Source organism: Stenella coeruleoalba (genome assembly GCF_951394435.1).
Source record: "Stenella coeruleoalba genome assembly, chromosome: 4".
Classification (NCBI taxonomy): domain Eukaryota; kingdom Metazoa; phylum Chordata; class Mammalia; order Artiodactyla; family Delphinidae; genus Stenella; species Stenella coeruleoalba.
Genome location: NC_137149.1, coordinates 137,807,520 through 137,833,822, shown reverse-complemented (window position 1 = coordinate 137,833,822; position 26,303 = coordinate 137,807,520). Strand labels below are relative to the sequence as shown.

Below are 26,303 nucleotides of genomic sequence, written 5' to 3'. Positions count from 1 at the left end.
TTTTGGTATCAGGATGATGGTGGCCTTGTAGAATGAGTTTGGGAGTATTCCTTCCTCTGCAGTTTTTTGGAAGAGTTTGAGAAAGATGGATGTTAGCTCTTCTCTAAATGTTTGATAGAATTCACCTGTGAAACCATCTGCTTCTGGGCTTTGTTGGAAGATTTTTAATCACAGTTTCAATTTCATTACTTGTGATTGGTCTGTTCATATTTTTTATTTCTTCCTGGTTCAGTGTTGGAAGGTTATGCCTTTCTAAGAAGTTGTCCATTTCTTCCAGGTTGTCCATTTTATTGGCATAGTGTTGCCTGTACTAGTCTCTTATGATGCTTTGTATTTCTTTGGTGTCTGTTGTAACTTCTCCTTTTACATTTCTAATTTTATTGATTTGAGTCCTCTCCCTCTTTTTCTTGATAAGCCTGGCTAAAGGTTTATCAATTTTGTTTATCTTCTCAAAGAACCAGCTTTTAGTTTTATTGATCTTTGCTATTGTTTTCTTTGTTTCTATTTCATTTATTTCTGCTCTGACCTTATGATTTCTTTCATTCTGCTAACTTTGGGTTCTGTTTTTTCTTCTTTCTCTCTTTCCTTTAGGTGTAGGATTAGATTGTTTCTTTGAGATTTTTCTAGTTTCTTGAGGTAAGATTGTATTGCTATTAACTTCCCTCTTAGAACTGCTTTTGCTGCATTCCATAGGTTTTGGATCATCATGTTTTTGTTGTCATTTGTCTCTAGGTATTTTTTGATTCCCTCTTTTATTTCTTCACTGATCTCCTGGTTATTTAGTAATGTATTGTTTAGCCTCCATGTGTCTGTGTTTTTTACATTTTTTCCCTGTAATTTGTTTCTAATCTCATAGCATTGTGGTTGGAAAAGATGCTTGATATGATTTGAATTTTCTCAAATTTAGCAAGGCTTGCACTGCGACCCAAGATGTGGTCTGTCCTGGAGAATGTTCCGTTTGCACTTGAGAAGAAAGTGTAATCTGCTCTTTTCAGATGGAATGTCCTATAAATATCAATTAAATCTTTCTGGTCTGTTGTGTCATTTAAAGCTTGTGTTTCCTTCTTAATTTTCTGTCTGGATGATCTGTCCATTGGTGTAAGTGAGATGTTAAAGTCCCCCACTATTGTTGTGTTACTGTCGATTTCCTCTTTTATAGCTGTTAACAGTTGCCTTATGTATTGAAGTACTCCTATGTTGTGTTCATATATGTTTATAATTGTTATATCTTCTTCTTGGATTGATCCCTTGATCATTATGTTGCGTCCTTCCTTGTTTCTTGTCACATTCTTTATTTTAAAGTCCATTTTGTCTGATATGAGTATTGCTACTCCAGGTTTCTTTTGATTTCCATTTGCATGGAATATCTTTTTCCATCCCCTCACTTTCAGTCTGTATGTGTCCTTAGGTCTGAAGTGGGTGTCTTGTAGACAGCATATATATGGGTCTTGTTTTTTTATCCATTCAGTGAGCCTGTGTCTTTTGGTTAGAGCATTTAATCCATTCACGTTTAATTATCAATATGTATGTTCCTATTACCATTTTCTTAATTATTTTGGTTTGTTTTTGTAGGTCCTTTTCTTCTCTTGTGTTTCCCACTTAGAGAAGTTCCTTTAGCATTTGTTGTAGAGTTGGTTGGGTGGTGCTGAATTCTCTTAGCTTTTCCTTGTCTGAAAAGCTTTTGATTTCTCTCTCGAATCTGAATGAGATCCTTACTGGGTAGAGTAATCTTGGTTGTAGGTTCTTCCCTTTCATCACTTTAAATATTTCATGCCACTCCCTTCTGCCTTGTAGAGTTTCTGCTTATAAATCAGCTGTTAACCTTATGGGAGTTCCCTTATACGTTGTCATTTTTCCCTTGTTGCTTTTAATAGTTTTTCTTTGTCTTTAATTTTTGTCAATTTGATTACTATGTGTCTCGGCGTATTTCTTGGCATTATCCTGCCTGGGACTCGCTGTGCTCCTGGACTTGGGTGGCTATTTCCTTGCCCATGTTAGGGAAGTTTTTGACTATAATCTCTTCAAATATTTCCTTGTGTCCTTTCTTTCTCTTTTCTCCTTTTGGCACCCCTATAATGCGAATGTTGGTGTGTTTATTGTTGTCACAGAGGTCTCTCAGACTGTCTTCATTTCTTTTCATTCTTTTTTCTTTATTCTCTTCCACGACAGTGAATTCCACCATTCTGTCTTTCAGTTCACTTATCCGTTCTTCTGCCTCAGTTATTCTGCTATTGATTCCTTCTAGTGTATGTTTCATTTCAGTTATTGTATTATTCATCTCTGTTTCTTTCTTTGTTAATTCTTCTAGGTCTTTGTTAAACATTTCTTGCATCTTCTTGATCTTTGACTCAATTCTTTTTCTGAGGTCCTGGATCATCTTCACTATCATTATTCTAAATTCTTTTTTTTGATGGTTGCCTAGCTCCACTTTGTTTAGTTGTTTTACTGGGGTTTTATCTTGTTCTTTCATCTGGTACATAGTCCTCTGCCTTTTCATTTTGTCTGTCTTTCTGTGAGTGTGGTTTTCATTCCGTGGGCTGCAGGACTGTAGTTCTTCAATCATACTGTTTAATGGTTCTCTTTTCTTAAAAGCATTCATAATGTTTTGTGACATTAGAATTACTAGACACATGTATATAATGGCAGTGATAATGTTACCATACATAAAGTTGTCTACAGTTCACAAAGCATTAACAACAATGCTAGAACACTTTTATAATAGCAAAGCAACATGTCTCCAACTGGGGAGGTCCCCGGATGGTTGTAAAGAAGCTGCAAGGGGATCCAGGAGGCCAGAGTGGCTGTTTGAAACAGAAGAAAATAGCAAAAATCAAAGTAGGTTGCTAGAGGAGGCTTCAGGGTCACTCCTATCTCTCTGTTACTGTACGTGTAGACCCAGAAAGCTAAAATAGAAGTATGAAATTTGGTGTTGAGGGGTAGCAGAATATGCCACCCCAAAATATGCAACATTGATATATTATTTTGAGCTGCAGACACTTGAAAGACAGCAAATGCAGGGACAGGCTTTCTCTGAACTCCATTTACTTGCCTAAAGATAAGTCCTCAAAAAGGAACTCAATTGTCATAAATTCTCTCCTCGGGAGTTTCATCAACCAGGGAATATTGACTCATCACAGAAGAGACTAGAAGTCAACACCACACCCAGACAAGCTTTTGTCACAAACTATCATACCACCCTTCTGTTCTTCTAAAGGCCATTCATCTTTGCTAAAAATCATTCACTCTCTCCTAAATGGCCTATATCCCCCCTCCCATTCACTATTTAGGTGGTATTTAATCCTGAATTCTAACTCACTTCTCTGAATTACTCAGTTTTTCCTGGACATCTCCTTTGTATATAGGAGGCACATATGTTGATAAACTTCTGTTTGTTCTTCTCTTCTTAATCTGTCTTTCAGTACAGAGGTCTCACTCAGCTAAGGACTCCTTCCCTACAGTGATTAGTGCAAAAGATCAGAGAGAGCAAGGACTGTGGGATGACTATGCAGATATGAGTAATCAATGTAGAGGAAGCTTAACCAAGTATTTTACCCCTCCCACACAGACATTTCCAGAATATGTCAGTTTTTATAATTATATCAAGCCTCATGTTTAAATTTTTTCCTCATTATATTACTTAATTTTAATCAAAAACATTTTATTTAAAAATTGGTGTTCATATGATGGTCAACTTCCAAGATTGTTAAAATGCATATTCCCAGGCCTCAAACACCAAACATTCCAATGCAATAAGTTTGGGGTTGGGTCTGGAGTTTACATTTTTTATCACAAAAATCCCCTGGTAATTCTAATTCTAATAGTATCACATTTTGAGAAACACTGACCCATAGTATCTAACAGAGTGCCTAGGATACGGTAGACACTCCATCAATAGTTGCATCGAATGATTTCTTTTATCTGTTTCAAGATCCCATGGTTTGGTTGGGGTTCACTCCCAACAAAGATAAATATCCACTGAGCACAGTAAACTGGTCTGAAGGTTTGAGACCATATTTCATGCAAAACTTTTTATCACGTATCTGATATTGGCCTGGTCTAAGCAAATATATTAAAAAGGCAGTATAACTGTCCTTCAGTATTTGCAGGGGATTAGTTCCAGGACCCCCAAAATCCAGGGATGCTCAAGTCCCTTATATAAAATCATATAGTATTTGCATATAACCTACACACATCCTCCCATGTACTTTAAGTCATCTCTAGATTACTTATCATACCTAATACAATATAAATGTGATGTAAATAGTTACAAATACAATGTAAATGCTATGTAAATAGTTGCAGGCATACAGCAAATTCAACCTCCAACTTAATCTGGGAGAAATCTTTTTGGAACTTTCTGGAATTTTATTTTTTGAATATTTTCTGTGTATAGTTGGGTGAATCCATGGATGCAAAACCCATGGATACAGAGGGCTGAGTTAAATGTATCAAATATTTATATTTTCTTTCTACATTTATGTTTAGATATCATATTCTTTTTCCAATATCAGAAAATACAGTCTTGGGCTTCCCTGGTGGCGCAGTGGTTGAGAGTCCACCTGCCAATGCAGGGGACACGGGTTCATGCCCCGGTCCGGGAAGATCCCACATGCCGCGAAGTGGCTGCGCCCGTGAGCCATGGCCACTGAGCCTGCGCGTCCGAGGCCTGTGCTCCACAACGGGAGAGGCCACAACAGTGAGAGGCCCACGTACCGCAAAAAAACAAACAAACAAAAAAGAAAATACAGTCTTACATGTTCTTCCAGTTCTGTGGATTTTTAAAGTTTGGGTTCTATGTCCATTATAATTAATGTTTTACACTATAGGAATTTATTTTGTGTATGGTGTGACATAGTGCTTTGATACTGACCTTTTAAAATAATAACTTACTATCTTTTTAAAAATATTTCTTATTTGCCACACTGATTTGGATTGCAGTCTTTGTAATACAGTCTATATATGACATTTGTATACTTGTATCAGTTCTGTAAGCTTTTATGTCTATTCTGCCAATTTTCTATTCTCAAATAAGTTCTGTGCTATTTTATTTTTAAGCTTTATAGCATGTTTCACTATTTAATATTCTGTCTCCAGTCATTTTTTATTTTCAAAATTTTTTGCTATTCTCATCTATTTTCTTCCAAGTAAATATGCAAAGATTTTAATAAGTCCTAAGACATTCTTTGGACATTTTGCTTAGATTGCATTAAGTATCAAGTAACATGAGGAAAACTGACATTTCTTTTACAATTGTGCATCTGTTCTTTTAGGAATATGTTACATCTTATCTAGAAATGAGTTCAAGTCTTCTTCGGTCACGTGTTGAAGATTTCTGTATACAATCCTACTCATTTATGGTTAAATTTATTCCAGATATTTGTATTTAGTGTAAATGGATATTTTTAGTCAAATTATATATTATCTCTTATTGATGTGTTAATAGAAAAGCAGTTGATTTTCATATATCTGTTTATAACCAATCTATATGTTGAAATCTTTCTTTTCTTTTTTTTTTTTTAATTGGGGTATAGTTGCTTTACAGTGTTGTGTTAGTTTCTGCTGTACAATGAAGTGAATCAGCTATATGTATACATATATCCCCTCCCTCTTGGCTCTCCCTCCCACCCCCACCCATCCCATCCATCTAGGTCACCACAGAGCACCGAGCTGAGCTCCCTGCACTATACAGCAGGTTCCCACTAGCTATCTGTTTTACACATAGCAGTGCATGTACATCAATCCCAATCTCCCAATTCATCCCACCCCCCATACCCCCCACGTGTCCATACGTCCATTTCCTACATCTGCATCTCTATTCCTGCCCTGAAAATAGGTTCATCTGTACCATTTTTCTAGATTCCACACACATGTGTTAGTATACGATATTTATTTTTCTCTTTCTGACTTACTTCACTCTGTATGACAGACTCTAGGTCCAACCGCATCTCTACAAATTACCCAATTTTGTTCCTTTTCATGGTTGAGTAATATTACATTGTATATATGTACCACATCTCCATTTTCTATTATTTTTTCCATTGATTCTTGTGGACTTCATAAGTATGTCATCAAATAATGATAATTTTGTCCCAATAGCTTGAAATCAGAATTTGTTTCCTGCTTTATTGCATAGGCTAAAATGATCACAATCATGTTAAGTTTGGGGGGGTAAAGTAGGCACCACTTTCTTGGCTTTGATGGTAATGCCATTAGAGTTTCAGTTTCCAAAAGATGTGGTGCTTGTTTGAGGTAGTTATTCTATTCTATACATCATTAAAGAAGAAACTTTTTATTTGTGCATTACTAGATAGGTAGGTAGATAGATAGATAGATAGGAGATAAGTAATGGTTTTCAATTTTGTCAGATATCTTTTTGATGTCTGTTGAAAGATCATTTAAAAATTTTATAAAGCCTCGTGTATAATATATATTATCCCAATAACTTTCCTAATACTGAAGCAGTGTTGATAGTTTTTGTTTAATAATGCTACATTTTTCTTCTGCTATACCATGAAAATCAGTTTGCTGATATTTTGGGGAGAACAAGACTGAGATTTTTGGAGGTTTCTCATATTTTAGTATCAAGGTTAATTTAGCTCTTTCTTTGTGCTAGAGACATTTTTACTTCTACTTGAGAAAATTTGGCAATTTCTCTTTTTCCAGGAAATTATCAACATTATTGATATTTTAATTTTATTCCTATAGAATCATGTATACAATTATTTTTGAACATCTTTCTGAATATTTTATTTCATTTCCGGTTTCTAACTATCTGTACTTTTAACTTTATTGATGTACAACTGCCCAGAAAACTATATATATTTAAGGTACACAACTTGATGTTTTGATCTAAGTATACATTATGAAATGACCACCACAATGAGGCTGATCAACACATCCATCATCTCACATAGTTATGGTTTCTTGTCATAAGGACACTTAAGATATACCCTCTTAGCAAATTTCAGATATGTAATACCATGTATTGTTAACTCTACTCACCATGCTGTATGTTAAATCTCCAGAATGTATTCATCTTGCATAACTGAGATTTTGTATCCTTTGACCCCCATCTCCCCATTTCTCCCACCTCCCAGCCCCTGTCAACCACCATTCTACTCTGTGCTTCTGTGAGTCTGACTATTTTAGATTCCACATGTAAGTGGGATCATGTAGTGTTTGTCTTTCTGTGTCTGGCTTATTTCACTTAGCATAATGTCCTCTGGGTTCATCCATGTTGTTGCAGATGGCAGAATTTCCTTCTTGTTGAAAGAAGAATAATATTCCATTGTATATTCGTTATCATTTATCCATTTTCTTTACCCATTCATCTGTTGATGAACATTTAAGTTGTTTCTGTATCTTGGCTATTATGAATAATGCTGTGATGACCCTGGGAGTGCATATATATCTTTGAGATCCTGATTTCATTTCTTTTGGATATATACCCGATCGTATGGTAGTTCTGTTTTTATTTTTTTTGAGGAGCCTTCCTACTAGCTGTAACAATTTACGCCCCAACAACAGGGTACAAGGTTTCCCTTTTCTCCATCTCCTCGCTTAGTCTTGTCATTTCATTTCAAATAACATGTCATGTCATTTTTGGTAATAGCCATTCTAACAAGTTTGAGATGATATCTCATTGTGGTTTTGATTTGCATTTCCCTGATGATTAGTAATATTGAGCACCTTTTCATGTATCTTTTGGCCTTTTGTATGTCTTCTTTTGAGAAATGTCCTTTTCCCATTTTTTTAATCAAGTTTTATGTTTTTGCCATGGAGTCATAGGAGTTCCCTATTTTTTTTTTTTTGACATTAACCTCTTATCAGATATATAGTTTGCAAATATTTTTTTACCATTCTATAGCCTGCTTTTTCACTCTGTTGATTATTTCACTTGCTGTGCAGAAGCTTTTTAGTTTGATAGCTCATTTATCTGTTTTTGCTTTTGTTTCCTATGTTTTTGATCATGTCATATCCAAAAATTATTATCCAGACAAATGTCAAGATGCTTTTACCCTGTGTTGTCTCCTAGGAATTTTACAGTTTCAGGTCCTATGCTTAAGTCTTTAATCCTTTTTGAGTTGATTTTTGTATATGGTGTGAGATAGGATTCCAAGTTCATTTCCTCTGTGTGGATATCCAGTTTTCCCAGCTTCATTTATTGAAGAGATTATCCTGTCCCTATTATGTGTTCTTGGCATCCTTTCAGAAGATTAGTTGACCATAAATGTGTGGATCTGTTTCTGGGATCTCTATTTTGCTCCCTTGAACTATATGTTTGTTTTTATGCCAGTACCATAGTGTTTCAATTACTATAGCTTTGCAACATATTTTAAAATCAGGAGGCATGATGCCTCCAGCTTTGTTCTTCTTGCTCAAGTTTGCTTTGGTAATCTTGGGTCTTTTGTGGTTACATATGAATTTTAGGATTGTTTTTTCTATTTCTGTAAAGAATGCCATTGGAATTTTGATAGGGATTTTATTGAATCTGTATATCACTTTGGGTAGTCAGGATATTTTAACAATATTTTTCCAATCCATGAACATAAGATGTTTTTCCATTTATCTGTGTCCTCTTTAATTCCCTTCATTACTGTAATTTTCACTGTACAAATCTTTCACCTCTTTGGTTTAGTTTCTTCCATTCTTTTTGTTGTTTTGTAAATGGGATTTTCTTAATTTCCTTTTCAGATAGTTCATTGTTTGTGTATAGAAATGCCACAATTTTTTGTATGTTTGTGTCCTGTAACTTGACTGAATTTGTTTATTAGTTTTAGTAGTTTTTTGTATACTCTTTAGGATTTTCTGCACATATGATCATGTCATCTGCATATAGAGATAATTTCACTTCTTCCTTTCAAATGTGGATTTTTTTCTTGTCTAATTACTCTGGCTAGAACTTCCAGTACTGTATTGAATAGAAGTGATGAGAATGGACATCCTTACCTGTTACCTTTACATATCTGGAGCAGAGTCCACAGGGAAATAGGGCTGCTTCTAGGACTGCAGCCAGGACCACAGTTAGCCAACCGGCCACTGGAGTACAGGCCTACCTTCTGAAAGCATTCTTTGTCAGTTTTAGACTCCACCAGAGTTTTGCAGCCTGGGTCCCAAGGCTCACACAAAGGCCCTTTTGTCTGTGGATGGCTGCCAAATTGTCGTTTCTCTGGGGGTATGAAGGTGAGGGACCTCCTATTCACCCATTTTGCTGACATCATTCCCTCTACCTGTACTTATACATTTTTTCTTTTTCCCTAATCAGATTTACCAAGAAATTACTTTCCCCTCAAATAAATAAGCAAATAAACAAACTGAATATTTGATTTAATTATTAGTTGTTTATTTTATGAATTCATTAAGTTCTGTATGTGTAATAATTTTCTAAATTAACTTTATTAATATCAGTATTTATTTTTGATAAAATTGACTTAGGTTACTAAGGGAAAAAAAGATAATCACTAAAAGATATTGTAAACAACCCAGAATAAAGTCATGTTCCCTACATGGTGATAGACAAGGTTGTATAATTATTTTTTTCCTTATCACAATGCCCACCAAGTTTGGCTACAAGATTACCATAGGTCACACTTGGCAACAGATTAACTTAGAAGGACAAGAAATACATCTTGCCAGCAGGCCAGTGTTAGTTATTTCTCTTCAGTGTGAGTTTTACTTGCAGAATTCATTTAGAATATACATCACAGGCAAGAAGATGATACCCAGACTGGGTGGGTGCAAAAGCCTATCTGGCTTGGAAGCCTAATAATCCAAAGGAGTCAATATCTCTTGTAACAACTCCAAAAGCACAATTTCCAGGGTCCCCAAAGACACAAGGCCAGCTATAAGAATTACTGCACTCAGAGAAGCTCAGTGACATGGTTTCCTTTCCTGCATTTACTGTTCTCCCAGTTCAGATGACATTTACTACTCAGGCGTCATTTTACATTCCAACTTTATTACATTTCCAAGAGAACAGAGCTGTAAATTAACCAGAAGCCAAATTCTCATGCAGAATAGGTGTTTAGTTTGAAATACAGGTCCTATTAATTTTTTGCACAATTAAATATATACCAGTGTAACATTTTTTATCCTGTCTATATGACTTAAAATTCCAACCTTAAATCCTATTTTCTTCTTTTGTTCTCCATATTTGCACAGGTAAAATATGGAAATTATGCTTTTGTATGGGATGCAGCTGTATTGGAATACGTGGCTATCAATGACCCAGACTGCTCCTTTTACACCATTGGGAATACTGTTGCTGATCGAGGATATGGAATTGCATTGCAGCATGGCAGTCCTTACCGGGATGTTTTTTCACAAAGGTAAGATTTGTGTGTGGTCCAAATAAGAAGAGAGGAAATATAGAAAAAGGAAAATCCACTTGGTTACTCCATTTAGTTTACTACATTTTGTTTTCTTTGTTTGGAAAACCACAGTAAACAACAACAAAAGGGAATTATAAGTGATTGTTCAATAAGACATTTCCTAAAGCATGTACTAAAGTATTATTTTTCGCATAAAAAGGGAAAAGTTACTGCTGCATATAACTGGTTATTCTCAAAAAACTGATATACAAAATAAAATAAAAACTTAATTGAGTTTAGCCTCTGAATTTTTAGGAGCTAAAACTGTCATAGAGTTAGCAAAATTCATTCCTTTCTAAAAACACCAAAGCATAAAATAAACTTCAGGACCAGGTTAAAGTTTTGAAGTACATACTTATAGGGATGTTTCCATATCAATTTTGCAAAGGAAAAGAGTAAAAATTTTAGAGTCTGTCATTGGTGTCAAAGTATACGTGAAACTTTGTCATGGAAATTTGGAAGACAGTTTATTAAGAAATTATACTCATCCTCAAATCAGAATTTTCTTTATAAGTTGTTTAAGAAAGAAAATTTTAAATGTATATTTTATATTAATGATGTAGATGAAAGACTTGGGCCTGAAAGGAATTTACAAGATCACTGCATTTTATTATCTCTACTACCGAACAAGGTTGGACCTAAGAGAGAGAAATATCTTTCAGGTAGAAGTATGTTCTATTTGCCACTGATTTCTTTGATTTATTACTAGATATTTTTGTACCTGTTTTCTAAAAGCTAAAGCCAGATGAAAGAGAGCAGTACTGGGTAGTACTCTAGGTAGTACTAAGGCCCCAAATTTTAAACTATTTGAGTTGTATTCCTCCAAATTTCAAGATAACAAAAAGCCAGGCATTTTGTGTGTAACAAAACAAGTCAGTAGTCCAAATTTATGTTATAACTCTTCTGTTAGCTAACTAAAAACCTAGGCCTCTCTCTTTATCGGCAAATGAAGATATTAAATTAACTCTAGGGTCCTACATTAGTCACCTTTTCTGTGTAACAAACAACCCAAATCAGTGACTTTAAAAACGTTATTTCTCAGGACTTCCCTGGTGGTCCAGTGGTTAAGACTTCGCCTTCCAATGCAGGGGGTGCAGGTTTGATCACTGGTCAGGTAGCGAAGATCCCACATGCCTCGCGGCCAAAAATCCAAAACATAAAACAGAAGCAATATTGTAACAAACTCAATAAAGACTTTAAAAATGGTCCACATCAAAAAAAAAAAAGTTATTTCTCATTGATGGAACGTAAGAGCTGTGATTTGGCTGAATTCTGCTGCGAGTTGCGGGTCAACTGCAGGTCTCTATGCAGCTTCTCGTCCCAGGGACCACCATTGTTCTTCTACTTGTTAGAAGAGGCACACCATTGCTTTTATGAATTTAGAAGAGAGGATGGAAAGCATAATGGAGTGAAGGGAATGACAGGGTTTTATGGTAAAAGACCAGCAGAGAAGTTTAATGGATCCTTAACATGAACCAGGTCATCAGGAAAAGGATGGTTTATTCCTTAGTTGCGGTTAATTGGCTTTTCCTTCACGACAGATATTTTTTGTTTCCAGACCTGATTTCTGGGTTTTTTATGCCAAAAAAAATGAAACCAATAAAATCAATACACAAACATAATAGCAATTAAAGAAGTATTTAATCAGTCACACCAAATGTTCTATTTCTTATTATCCATGTGGTGTTTTACCTTACAGAGATTTTAATTCTGAGTGAATATATTTCATTGAACTACTAAAACACAATATTAAGCAATGAGCATTATTTTTCCTTTGATTAGCATCATGGATGTTGACAATTTAAATTGTCCTTCTCTGTGGAGTTCCTTAATAATGACACTCTGCATTCTAGTCCCCTGGACACATCTGGAGGAAGAGAGAGGAAAGAAACACGATCTGGCCAGCCCCCCTCTATACATATGTGCAGTGTTAATCTATCACCTAAACTCTCTCCCTGAACCCAGAAAATATCTGCATTCATTCCCTTTTGCTATAGCCATCAGGGAAAAAAGAACTCCTTTTTATTAACTAATTTAAAAGTTATAGAGACCATCACACTAATCATTGTATTATACTTTAGAAATTATTATAAATAGCTTTACTACAACAACTTATCCTGGACCACTAGTTAAACTAGATCACTGATTGCTCGTGTGATTATATTCAGTGAAATGACAGTACTCAGAGTGATTTTTAATAAGTAAATACTAATTATACCTCAAGTAACTATGTGCCTATACCACACATATTTGATATCAAAGTACTTTAATATGTAATAAATATTATATAATGATATAGTAACTACGTTTATTATCTGCTATCTGCCCAGTGTCTTGTATGCTTTACATTTTAATGACTTCAGAACAATCATATGAAATGTTGTCTATTTCTTTATTACACACTTGCATATTAGTGCACAGTTATTAGAGTTATTAGGCTACAAGTACATACACTGAGTGGATGGTCCTGAGCTTTGGCAAGCATCATGTTAGGCATCAGAGGCATAGGCTGTAGTGATATGCTCACTTGTGCAATTGTATGGGAGTGGACATGTACAGGAGTGACTTTTAAGGACCAATAAGTGCTACAATATATGACTGTAGATTTGGATAGAAGAATTCTGTTTCGTTGGTCTCTACAGATACTAGATAATTTGGTAGCAGAAATTAAAGAATTTATATATCTCACCAGATATATGGGTCAGAGTACTAGTGTGGTGGGTAATGTTTACAATGAATTCTCTGACACTATTTGTTCATCAAATGTTTTCTGTGGCCTTTGTCTCATAATAGTTCTTAGTATAATAAAATCATCAAAAGTTGTTACATTAAAGACGTCTGTGAATGGAAGAGAACTGAATTTTTCAGAGTGATATCGTTATGCTGTTAATAAAATTAGTTCCAGTGTCGATCTTAGAACCTTAACTATTCATAAGGCTAAAAAGATAACAAAAAAAAATATTTATTGAGCATTTAGTACAAGCTCACCCCTGTTCTCAAATCTTAGTGGGTGTCAAGGAGTAACTAACTCATGAGTTTAATTTTATGCTTCATCAATAAAAGAGTCCCTTTTCGCCTGTTGGCTGCTAACCCTAAACTTTGGGAATAGAACCACCTAGTGGCACAAAAACAAGGACATATTTCAAACTGTATGGAGAATGATTTTGTTGAATTCATGGAGAGTGGCAAAGATGCATAAACAATATTTCAACCTAATCACAGAATTTCAGAATTTTTAGAAATGGAATGAACAGTAGTTCCCTTTTTTACCAGGGATAACTAGTCCAAAGGGGTAAATAACTTGCTCAGAATCACAAAAAAGCAATAAAACTGGAAATTTTTGACATTTTCTAGTTCTATGTTTAGTTTTTTGGTGTTCATGCACCTTGTCTTCCCTTATCTTTCTTTTAAAAGCTTATAAAAATAATATAAAACATACTGTATAATGCTTACTGTGTACCAGACCCTGAGTTCTTACATGAGGTAAGTACTATTATTATCCTCATTTTATAGACACAGAAACTTAGGGTGGGAAGCCCTATTTGTTTAGTTTTGAACTACTTGGATATAGTCTTTTTCCAGTGCCTACCTCATGCCTGCATAGAGTAAGCATTCAATAAATATTTGATGAATGAATAAAAGATCTACCTAACTTTGTGCTCAAAGATGATCCTATTTACTTATAATCAAATACGTTGAGTACTTATCCTTTGTGCTTACTTGATATTAAAAAGTCTTCTATCTTCTCTTATCATAATAATTTTCTATTTATCTTGGTTTCTCTAATTTTTCATACAATGATTAGTAAAACTGACAAGAAAGAGAAAACAAACATCACATGTCCACCTTTCTTTCCACTCACAGCTGTAAGAATTTTTATACTTTCATTCCAAAAAGGAAGGTAGAAAATATTTCTTTAACTTAAAATCATAGAGCCCTAATCCTTTTATTTCCCAACTTTCTAAGCACTTTTTTCCCTTTTCAGGAAGAGAAAAAAGCAGCCTCCACTGATTGCCTATAGCAGCTCCAAAATAAGTCACCAACTGGCTTAAAACTCTGCACTTGGTTGGCTGGAAGGATATAACCAGAAGTCAAACAAACAAATTAATTGTTTTCTCTTTAGACATACAAAATATTTACAGTCTCTCCACTTTGAGAGCAGGAGTGATGTTATCAAGATACATATGTCAACATTAAGTAATATGAAGTTATACATTAAACTGCATTATATAGACAATGCTGAAAAAATTAGAGAAAAGGAAATCATTGCTGAATAGGATAGAAAAGATTTTATTAGACTTGAGCTGGAAGACTTCAAGGGAAAATAGAATTTGGATATGGGGACGGGTACAGGTAAGAAAAACATGAAACTCAGAAAAACATGAAATAACAAGTGAAAACAGTCGTTGTGTAGTGAAAGGACAATGAGAAAGAACAACTTGACTGGAGAGAATGTTGGCAGGTGAATACAGGTAGAGAAGCGAAAATTAAATGTGATACACCAGAATATTAATAGCTGCTGTCTAATAAGTATATACTATGCTAAACACTTGATGTATTTCATATAATGCTCACCACAACTCTGTGAATTGGGCACTTATTAATTGCATTTGTAAATTTGAGGAAACTGAGACTCAGAGTTACGTATCTTACAAAGTCACACATTAATGACAAGTAGAGCTAGGACTCAAACACAGCTTAGAGCTCGTGTCCTCACGAGCTTTGTGGGGCTCTGAAGAGGAGAATATCTAGAGAAAGGAGTATTTGAAGGGTCCCAGGTGTTGGGTTAGACGAAGACAGAGTTTAACTGAGGAAGGCCATTTACAAGGCAGTGTAGTATTCCAGCTGTTAAGCAGTGAGAATATTCTCAATGAGAAGGAGAAAAGATTAGAAAAAAGGTACAGTTTGAAGAGGGATGGACAGGACTTGGTGGAAATCAGAGGAGTACATATAATCCAGGAATCTGAAAGGGGAAGGATGTGCAGATCCAAGTGGCCATAAACAGCCCACTCTTTTCTTCTTCCAACTCTTATTTTTCCTTCTTGTTCATCTATTACAAGTTTTGCATAAGCTCTATTTCACCTCCAAGTAAAACCAACTGGAAAATTATTTCTAGAAAAGTAGTGGGTATTTTAAAACAACAACATGATAATCCACTACTTAGTAGATACTTTGATATGTCAAACAATCTTCTGGCTTACAGATTTTTGTTCTATAGTTGCTCAAATCATGTTTATATATCCCTAGTAGTATTGTTCTTCTCTCTCACACACCAGATATTATTTTTTTAATTATATATACAGTTGACCCTTGAACAACATGGGTGTGAACTGCTCAGGCCCACTCATACATGGATTTTTTTTAATAGTACATACTATAGTACTACATGATTCACTGTTGGTTGAATCCAGGGATGCAGAATGGCAGACATGGAGGAACCTCAGATAAGGAGGAACCTAGGATACCCCTATAACATAAGTTACATGCAAATTTGCTACTATGAGGAAGGTCAGCACTGCTAACCCCACATTGTTCAAGGGTCAACTGTATATACCAACACTTACACACACGCACGCGCGCACACACATACACAGTGCTAAAACCAACTGATTTCATCACAATCACATTCTCTGTTCTAGATCAAGAAAAATAGATAGTTTAGATGCACATGTTTATATAAAGTAAGAAAATATGTTTGAGGAGCTGCAAAACCAGAGGGAACATTGAAGGTTCACTTTCAAAGGGAGATAATAGAAGAGAATACTAATATATGTTTATACATATATTTTTATTTAAGACAATAATATACATTTTAACATTTAAATGAAGGAAATCATTTTCTTTTCTCATGTAATATGCATATATTAAACAAGGAGTAGCCTCTGGAAACCAGTGAAAAGAATGTACTATTCATATTTCAAAGCACTCCCCCTTTAAAACATTTGTTTTAAATTTAGAATGCTGAATTTCGGGAACTTCAATGAAAGAGAAAAAGTGAGGTAGCTTTTTTGTCACTTTTCTCTGTTTCCTGAAGCCTGATGGAGCTATTTTTATGACTAACATCCTGTGGGGTTTACCAATCACTCTGACTGCTGCTTCCAGTGGAGAACCAAAGTGATTTACATTTATTGCAGTATTTGGTCTAAATAAATGGAGGTATAAGTACCGTTGATGATATTTCCAGTATGTGAATATTTCAAAAATATTTATCATATATGCTACTATATGATTTGAGATTAGTTTTATTAATCTTGCAAAGCAGTAGCGAAATTTTAAGAAAATGACAAGACTTTACCCTTAAGCACATAACATTCTCACTGCTGAACACAAACTCAGCCATCAGGCAGTGCAATCTCATGGAGTAGATTCTGAAGTGTTAACGTGATTCTGTTTTCCTTGTACTTACATCATACAGCATTTGAGGAACACTTCATCCAAGGTACAAGAGAGTACCGTTTATAAACAAGAATCTTTATTAGACTTTTTTGAGAAAAGTACTGAGGTACAGAGAAGATAGATGACTAGTGCAAGACACAAAGCAGTATTTCAGCTGGATAATGAGTCTGCAACATTGGACCAAGCTGCTTTGCAGGAAGCAAGTTGGATTAGCCTTGTTTAAAAATAAGATTTGTGCTGTTTCTAGATCTGAGTAAGTATCATTTCATTCAAAAGGCAGTTGTTTTCAAAAAGCATAGTTATTATAGTGGTATAAATTAGGTGAGACTAAAGGCTGAGTTTATAACACAACATTGCAGAACTTAAAAGGTTAAATGTGTATTGCACTTCAAAGCACACATTCATGCACACACGTGGATGCACACACACTCAGGCACACACACACACACCCTCCAGAGTCAATTATAAGCCTCTCTCAAAAACACTCTTATCCCATTATACTTACATCACAGTTTTTCTATTCAAACGACCCATTTTACTCACCAGACTCAGCCCCAAGACATTTTTTACTGTTTTAAAAATTCAGTCTCCTTTTATTTTTATTTTTTTGCGGTATGCGGGCCTCTCACTGTTGTGGCCTCTCCCGTTGCGGAGCACAGGCTCCGGACGCGCAGGCTCAGCGGCCATGGCTCACGGGCCCAGCCGCTCTGCGGCATGTGGGATCTTCCCGGACCGGGGCACGAACCCGTGTCCCCTGCTTCAGCAGGCGGACTCTCAACCACTGCGCCACCAGGGAAGCCCTCAATCTCCTTTTAAAGAGAAAATTTGATATCATTGAGGATAATCAAAAATGTGCTACTTTTTTTTATAGACCCTTAAAATACTGTAAGCATAGTAACAACATGGGAATAAGCACATGAGCTCCCATGATAACTATGTTGATAGAAGAAACAACCTTAAAATATGAGACATGAATGCGACTCTGGCATGTATTTAGATAAACTCCCTAATTTTGCATATGTGAAACCAGGAAGGGAATTTGGGTGACTTGCCCACAGTCTAACCCTTGGTCAGGACATGCCCTGGGGATGACAAGTCCAGGCTGCCAGTCCAGTGTTCCATCCTACCCTGTTCTGTCAGTTCTCTTTGTTAAAAATTTTTAGCTCTAAAATTTATTAGTAAAATAAATGTTTTAAGAAGCACATTTATATCTTACATAAAGGAGCCAGGGATATTACTTAGTAAATACATTTAACAACTAGTACATCAGACTCAGCCCCAAGACACTTTTTACTGTTTTAAAAATTCAATCTCCTTTTATTTTTACTTTTTTATTTTTTTGCGGTACGCAGGCCTCTCACTGTTGTGGCCTTTCCCGTTGCGGAGCACAGGCTCCGGACGCACAGGCTCAGCGGCCATGGCTCACGGGCCCAGCCGCTCCGCGACACGTGGGATCCACCCGGACCGGGGCACGAACCCGTGTCCCCTGCATCGGCTTTTTAAATTATCACTACTTTATAGACATGCAGAAAAAGTAACACAAGTGACGGATAGAACGCTATGGATTATGTTATCCTTAACTTACAGAGAAACTATACTATAGCCTAAGATAATAGTTAACATTCATTAAAGGCTTACTATGAGCCAACCAGGTGCTACCTAAGTGCCCTAACTATATTAAGTCATTCAATCCTCCTAATAACCATAAAAGGTAAATACCATGATTAACTTCCTTTTACAGATGAGGAAACTGAGTCACAGAAAAGCTGAGCAGTTTTCCAAGGACATAAAGCTAATAAGTTGCAGAGCCAGGTTTGAACTCATGCTGTCAAACACTGTAATGCCGTAGTTCCCACTCCGACTTCCCTAAACACACACACCCCCGTGTGCACCATGGTAGCAAGCATCCAAAGTGCCTTCATGCTGCTCCTGGAGCTGCCTTCTCTCACATTAAGATACTGAATGGCATTTTAGTTCCCCTGAAATTCAGGTAACTTTCAGAATCTTAAACAGCACGCCAGCAGAGTCTCCCATTATGCTGAGGGGGCAGATCCATTTGCAACTGAAGCTGCCTTGCATCAGCTGATCAGAAGTAAACAGTACAAGTATTGAAAATTGAAAGCTGTGGGAGGATACTGTAATTGTTTTCCCTCCCTTTTATCTTGTTTTGCTACAAATAGCTTAAGACTATACTTGGCCAAAACTTTAATTCTTCCTTCATGGAGGTTTTCATTCATCATGACTTTTTAATGGGAGGAATCCATAATTGCCTTTTATCCATCTCATTTCATAGTTCTTTAAGCAGCTAGAAAAAAACTAACTTCATAATTGGCCAGATTGACTAATCACATGTTGAATGCTTACTAATATGAAACAGAACCTACAGTCATGCCTCGGTATCCACAAGGGATTGGTTCCAGGACCCCCATGGATACCAAAATCCATGGATGCCCAAGTCCCTTATGTAAAACGGCATAATATTTTCAAATAACCTACACACATCCTCCCATATACTTTTTTTTTCTTTTTTTCTGCATACTTTAACTCATCTCAGGATTACTTATAATACCTAATACAATGTAGATGCTATGTAAATAGTTGTAAATACAATGTAAATGCTATGTAAATAGTTGCTGGCATACAACTAATTCAAGTTTTGATTTGGGGAACTTCCTGAAATTTATTTCCAAATATTTTTAATCTTTGGTTGGTTGAATCCGTGGGTGTAGAATACAGAAGGCTGGCTGTACTATTTGTGGAACTAAATTATGGCTAAGATAAAAATATAAGATTTCCATATGGAATAATATTTATGAGTCTATGTAGTCCAGAATAATATCTAACAGAGGCAACAATGATTTTTGTTTTAATGAGTATAGTTCCTTGCTTTAACTTCAAACAGAAATATACCTCAAAGCGTGCATTCACCTTTTTTCTTGATAATCCATTCTATACCTGTCACTTTATGAAGCTATTTATGTTTGAAATAATGTTAGTGACTATTTTAAATGATTGAAATTCAACATGTTTTTATTTTACATAGTACTGGTCTCAGAAAATGTATATAAAAATTGTGCCTTGATGATGTTCTTACCAATGTTCCATGGTAAGACAGGGAGATATGATGGGAGGAGCCAGCACCCTGAAACTAAGTGTGGTGGAATTTCTGTTCCGATAAGGTTTTCAGTCTTTTTCCAAAATAATCTTTTTTATAGTAATATTTTTATTCTGATGATTTTAGTCAACTTTTTGTTTCTTTTCTATTAATTAACCAAGATCTATGTAGCACTGCCTATAAAAGTCAGCATGACTCTTCTGGGCAGTCTCTCATATTCTTTGAGCTAATCAACACCAATTTTACTAATATGAATCTCTTCTGTGTTTTTTAGCAACTGCAGAAATTTGTCAAACAGATTACCTCCCAGGCAAAATATATTCAGTAGAGCGTTGCTGAGTAGTTCATTCAGACTGATGAGATAGGACAGAGCAGAACCCAGGGGCTCTGAATATCAGGGCAAGCTGTGTGGATTATGATATGGAGAGACATTGAAGAACTCAGTATAAAGACTAACCAGAATCAGAAGTGTGCTTTCTGATCAGTCTAGAAAGAATGTACGCAATGAAATAAAAAAGGAATTAACTAGAAAGGAGGATGCCAGTAGGAAGCCATTACTATATCTATAATATAAGCTCCAAGAAGGTAGGGGCTTTTGTCTGCTTTATTCAGAGATTTATTCCAAGCATCTACAGGAAAGCCTACCACATAGCAGATGTTTGATAAATATTAGTTGAATGAATGGGTGAATGAATCACTAAGGAAAAGTAAAAGACACGAACTAAAGACAATAGAAATGGAAGGAAACAGAGAGACATTGTAGGGGTGATGTTGGCCATTGGCTAGACACAGAGTTGAAGGAAAGGGAAACCAAACATGATTTTGAAATCCTTAGCCTTGCCCCAGATTGGAGATGGGGAAGTTATTCTCAGAAAAGAAGCCAGGAGCAAAAACTGGTTTGAGAGTGGAAGTGCTAATTTTGATCTAGACGTGTTGAGTCTGAGACACTGGACAGTGGTGCATCCGTACAGGGAAATGTAGAGACTCTGACAGACAAATGACAATGCGGGGTGAGAGCTTGAGGGAGAGGCTGGAAGGATAGATATAGATTTGGACAAACTCTCCATTAAGATAATGAAAGCCAGAGACATAGCCCATGGAAAGGACATAGAGATAAGGAAAAAAAGGTTGAGGCCAAAACTTGCTTTCAAATGTTCCTTTTTTGCTTTTTTCTCCTTTCCATTCCACAGTCACTATCCTAATTGAATCTCAGCACACTGTGTCACGATTATCCCTTTCTCTCCAAACCTACCCAAATCTTATGCATTCTGTGGTTTCCAACTCCTGACCCATCCTCAGCATAAGTCTTCCTAGCAAATTCAGCTCTAATCAAGCACTTCATTGTGTTTCTATATTTTATCTTCTCTGTACCACATATGTCACTTTTTTGTTAATCATTTCTTGTGTTCATACTTCTTCAAATATGTTCTAAGTTCTTAGCTTGCAAAAAAATTGCAAAACTTATCTTATGCCTTTTTAAAATTTTTCCATAATAAATAGTTATGTAGTACATATTCAACAGGTTCTTAAGTAATGTTTCAGGGGGAAAAGATAGTCTTACTCTCACTTGCAATTACTAACACAAGCAACTTACTAGAGAATAGGAATAATGTTTATTCATTCAACCAACAAATATTTGTTGAGCAGCTTAGTGCTTGATACTATTTTGTTTTTCTAGAGATAAAATAGTGAAAAAGATTAACAGCTTTTGCTTTCCTGGAGCTTACATTATTCTGGAGAGTTGAAGGAGGAAACATACGATAATAAGAGAACAAATAAATTGGATAATTTCTTATTGGAAAACATGCAATAAAGAAAATATAACTCAGACAGATAATAAAGATGGATCAGTATGGGTCACAGAAAACCTTTCTAGGGAGGCAATGTTTAATTACGTTCTTGAATGTAAAGTGTGTAGGAAGAGTATTCTGTGCGTAGGTAACAACAAATATAAAAGCTCTGAAGTTAGAAACAGCTTGGAATGTTTAAAGAATGACAAGGAGTCCATGGTGGCTCAGAGTGAACAAACAAGAGAATAGTATGAAAGGAGATTGAAGAATTAGTTGAGCCCAGTTGTATTATAGAACCTTGAGAAAACATAGTAAAGACTACAAATGTTTTCCAAATAAGAAAGGCAAGCCATTGGAATTTTTCAAAGAGGAGTATTTATTACCCCTAGTTGTTAAAATAAAGAAAAAAATATGGTGGGAGGGAGGCCAGTAGAGGCAGTGAACAAAAGTGAATGTAGGAAGATAAGTTAGGACTAGTAAAGATAGTCCAGGAGAGAGATGATGGTGGTCGGTCTAGGGTAGTATAACTGAGATGGGGAAGAGTGACAGGTTCCCGCCTTTCATAGCTATAAGACTCATAGGACTGGCAAATGGTATGAATGTGATGGGGGAGGCAAAGGGAGGAATCAGTATAACTTTTTCTTCTGAACAAATAAGTGGTACCATTAACTGACTTGGTCAAGCATGAACCAAAAGTAAGTTAAAAACCGGAAGAATTAAGACTTTGGCCTTGGGTTTGGTAAGCTTGATGATATTAAACTGGAACTTAGCTTTTTGTGAAATTTAGGAAAGAAGACAAAATAATAAGAATTCCAGTTTGACAGGTAGAAGGTGCTAGTTATGAAAGACATACACTGGTTGAATTACATTTGGGTTTGATGATTTCAGAGATTACTTCAGTCGTAATTAGAAAAAGATGCTTAAATGATTTGTGATATCCACTGAAATGGGTGGGAAAAGAATAGAAGCAGAAAAAGATAGTCAACTTTTATAAAGATACTAAAATTTAGTAATAACAATAGAAAGTGATTTACTTATATAAACTCCAAGTTACATTTTCTTAAGGAAAGAAATTTATCTCACATAGCAAGACGTCTAGCAGTAGATGTCTTCAAATGTGGTTGATTCGGAGGTTCAACGAGGGCAGTGTTTTCAAGGACCAAGGCTCTTTCCACCTCTCCACTCTCCATCCTTGGTGTAGTGAGATAAGACTGTCCTCAGGCTGACCTGCCTTGTGATGAAGGAGGCTTACGCAGCAATAGGGACAATGTGCTTCCCTTTTTCCATTCAGAAGAGAATGAGCAATCTCTCCTCTCAAGCATGAAAACAAATCTGTCCCTTCTGCTTAATTAGTTCATCTTAGGTCATATTTTTACCCCTGGAGTGAGCAGATCCCCTTGAGAACGTATACTCATACCTCAGACTGTCTATCTAATGGGGTGGAAGGGATGCTGGGGAGTCAACTCTAATGTCCCTTACAGCAAATCTGAAAGAAGAATTAACAGATACTGGAGAATATGAGAAACAAAAGAGAAAGAATCAATACCCATACTACCCATAATAATACTATCATTTATTGCACATCTGTTTTGTGCTGGTCATTCTTCTAAAACTTTCCTATAGACTGACTCGTTTAATCTTCACAACACCCCAAGAGATAGGTGCTATTATCACCTCATTGTACAGTCAAGGAAACTGACACGTAGAAACATTAAGTAAACCGCTCACGTTGTCGTTAATAAATGGCTGAACTGGGATTTGAACCCTGGCTCTGGAGGTCATGCCCTTAAACAGAAAGAGGTGTGATACCATAGACTCAATTGGAAAACTGTAAATAGGAACATGGGAAGGGGAGCCCCATGGAAAGGAAGAGTAGGCTATTCGTTTTACACATGTTGAATTTGTAGTGACATCAAGAGTTCTACCTGAAAACTGTTGAAAGTATGAAAGGAGATTGGATAAACTGGAGAAGAGAGATGTAAATTTAGGATTTATCAATACAAAGGAACAAGGGGGAAAAATAAAATATCAAGACCTAATATGTGCAGCCAAAAGAGATCCAAGCCCCGAGGGTTGTTATTGATTGTTGATTTCCTTCCACTTCAACAACCAAGAGTTCTTCCTAAACAGCCAACGTCACTTTGTGTAACCGCTATATTGATCATATCACACAATTTTTTTTACAATATAAAAACTGTATATATTTAAAGTATACAGTTTAGGTTTTGACATATATGCCTGTGGAACCATCACCACAGTTAAGATAATGAAGAAAAAATTTTTTAAAATAGCACTAGGAAAGAAGTGACTTGAAAAGTGCCTAGTGAGTAATGATGGCAAATGACGCCGTCTCTATAACCTCAGAATCTACACCAGTCCTGAAACAAAGTTGGTGCTTGATAACTGTTTCTTTGAGCACAGGAACTGCTGCTCTAGACTGCCTGCACCATGTTCATGGTTTTCTGTAACGGCGGTTCTCAAACTTGAGCAAGCATCCAGATTCCCTGGTGGGCCTGATAAAACACAGATTTCTGGGCCCCGGCCCCGGAGTGTCTGACTCAGGAGGTGTGCATAATTTACATTGCTAACAAGTTCCAGCGGAAGCTTTTGCTGCTGCTTCATAGAGTGAGTCCTCACTTGGGGCCCTGCTGCTCTAATACACGGGCTCTGACAGCCTTGTTGTGTACTATTCTCATTCTCTCCCTTGCATCTTTTGTCCTGCCTCTTTACTCTCTTCCCCCCTTTTTCCATTGTTGATCTTCATATTCAATCATGTACAAATCACTTACAATCTATATTATCTCATTTGATTCTTGTAAAACCTCACTGAGGGAAGGATTATTGTACCTATTTTATAGATTAAGGAACTAGGGTTTAGAGAGCACAAAGGAAAAATACTTTGGTGTTGACTCTATAAACCTAAATTATATAGTGGGCTGACCAGTTAAAGTTATAACGTCTTTTTGCACTTCTTCCTCACTTCCACTTGTTGATTTCCTTCCACTTCAACAACCAAGAGCTCTTCCTAAACAGCCAGCGTCACTTTTTGTAACCGCTGTATTGATCATATCACACAATTTTTTTTTTTACAATATAAAAACTATATATTTAAAGTATACAGTTTAGGTTTGACATGTACACCTATGGAACCATCACCACAGTTAAGATGATGAAGAAAATTTTTTTAAAGTAGCACTAAACATACTGCAAAAAGAACACTTGTTTACAATATGAGAGCTGGAGTAAGACAAGAAAGCAGGTCTTTGTTGAACCTCAGCTGGGAATACGTAGCACACAACTTTTTATTTTTAAATCCTTTTGTGGTTGTTCCTTTTGTCTCTCTGGAATCTTTGTTATTAATCAGCTGGTTTCTCTGTAACTTGATCCAGTGTTTTGAACAGTGCTTTGCCTATAGAGACTTAACAAAATAATATTAACTGGTGTATTGGATAGAAGTCTTCCAGATTTTCACGTAAGCCTACCTCCTAATTGGCCATTATCTTTATCCCAATAAAATATTGCAATATCTTATTTCTTTTCTTTTGTTAGCAAAATAACTTCTTGAAAGTAGAAACTTTGCCTCTTATAGTCACTAAATTTTATCCAGTTTTCAAGGAGGGTGACGAAAAATTTACTAATAAAATAGATTTTTTTTTTGCTTATAGAAGGAAAACAGCAAGTTCCCTACTATATGTTCAAGGCTGTATTCCAGTGTTTTCCCTCTGCATGACATCATAAAGTCCACAGGTCCCTTGTTAACCTAAAATCACATAGCCATAGACTCTTGAAACTACAAGAGTCATAATTTGTCATCTGTTTCACAACCATCTTTATCCAGGTTGTGAGGAAACAAAATCCCTGAGATGAGAGATTAATGCGCCATAGTCATAATCTGGCAGAGTTTGAGTTACAGGAAATTCCAGATTTCCCTGCTATCAGTCTTGTGTACTTTCTCCTGCCCCTAGAATCCTCAACTAGTTCCAAAACTTTGAGATGTCTGAAGGCAAAGTAGATATGTAAGCTTTGAATCAGGCACTATGAAGACAAAAAGGAAACAGAAGCGATAAAAAGGATCCCATAAGGTTCTTCTTGGCTAACTTCTCCCCACCTCTCCCAACTCATCCTGTACCTCTTTCTTCCCCACTACCTGTATCCCAAGGTACAGGCCTGTTCCTGGTGCCTGCTTCTGCCTCAGGGCCTTCATTCCTGCGCTCACCTCTTCTTTAACTCCTACTCTACTCCCCGCCTCAGTTTAAATGGCCTGCTCATAGGTGAGATCCAGTCTCTTTTGTCAACTTCAGGTGCCTTTCCACAAACAGATACCAGCTCTGAATAGATGTTCACTGGCCCATTGTAAAGTGAAAAAAAAAAAAGGGGGGTGGACAATGTAGTCAAATCTTAACTCAATGAATTCAGTTTAAAGAGTTGTCTTTTGTTCTGAGATTATATCCATCTTATATTTGGAGAATTAAATGTCCTATCATTTAGGAAATGAGCACAGATTTCTTCTAATGTCCTCACTTAAAATAAAAATTGAGCAACCTTGGTCAAATCCCCTAAATACTTATTTTCTGAAATTTAAAAGTCAGAATTGCATATCCCTTAACTCAAAATGACTGTGGGGGAGCAAAG

General features: G+C 36.1%; 1 protein-coding gene across 7 annotated transcripts in view; it reads left to right on the top strand.

Annotated features, from left to right (window-relative positions):
* The window catches only part of GRID2 (glutamate ionotropic receptor delta type subunit 2), a 1,377,005-nt gene that overhangs the window by 1,213,179 nt on the left and 137,523 nt on the right, over window positions 1–26,303 (top strand). For all 7 annotated transcript variants that reach the window (XM_079920116.1, XM_079920112.1, XM_079920110.1 and 4 more), the window contains one exon: window positions 10,162–10,328. In XM_079920116.1, coding sequence (XP_079776242.1) covers window positions 10,162–10,328 — 167 coding nt within the window. The remainder of the gene's footprint in view (window positions 1–10,161; window positions 10,329–26,303) is intronic.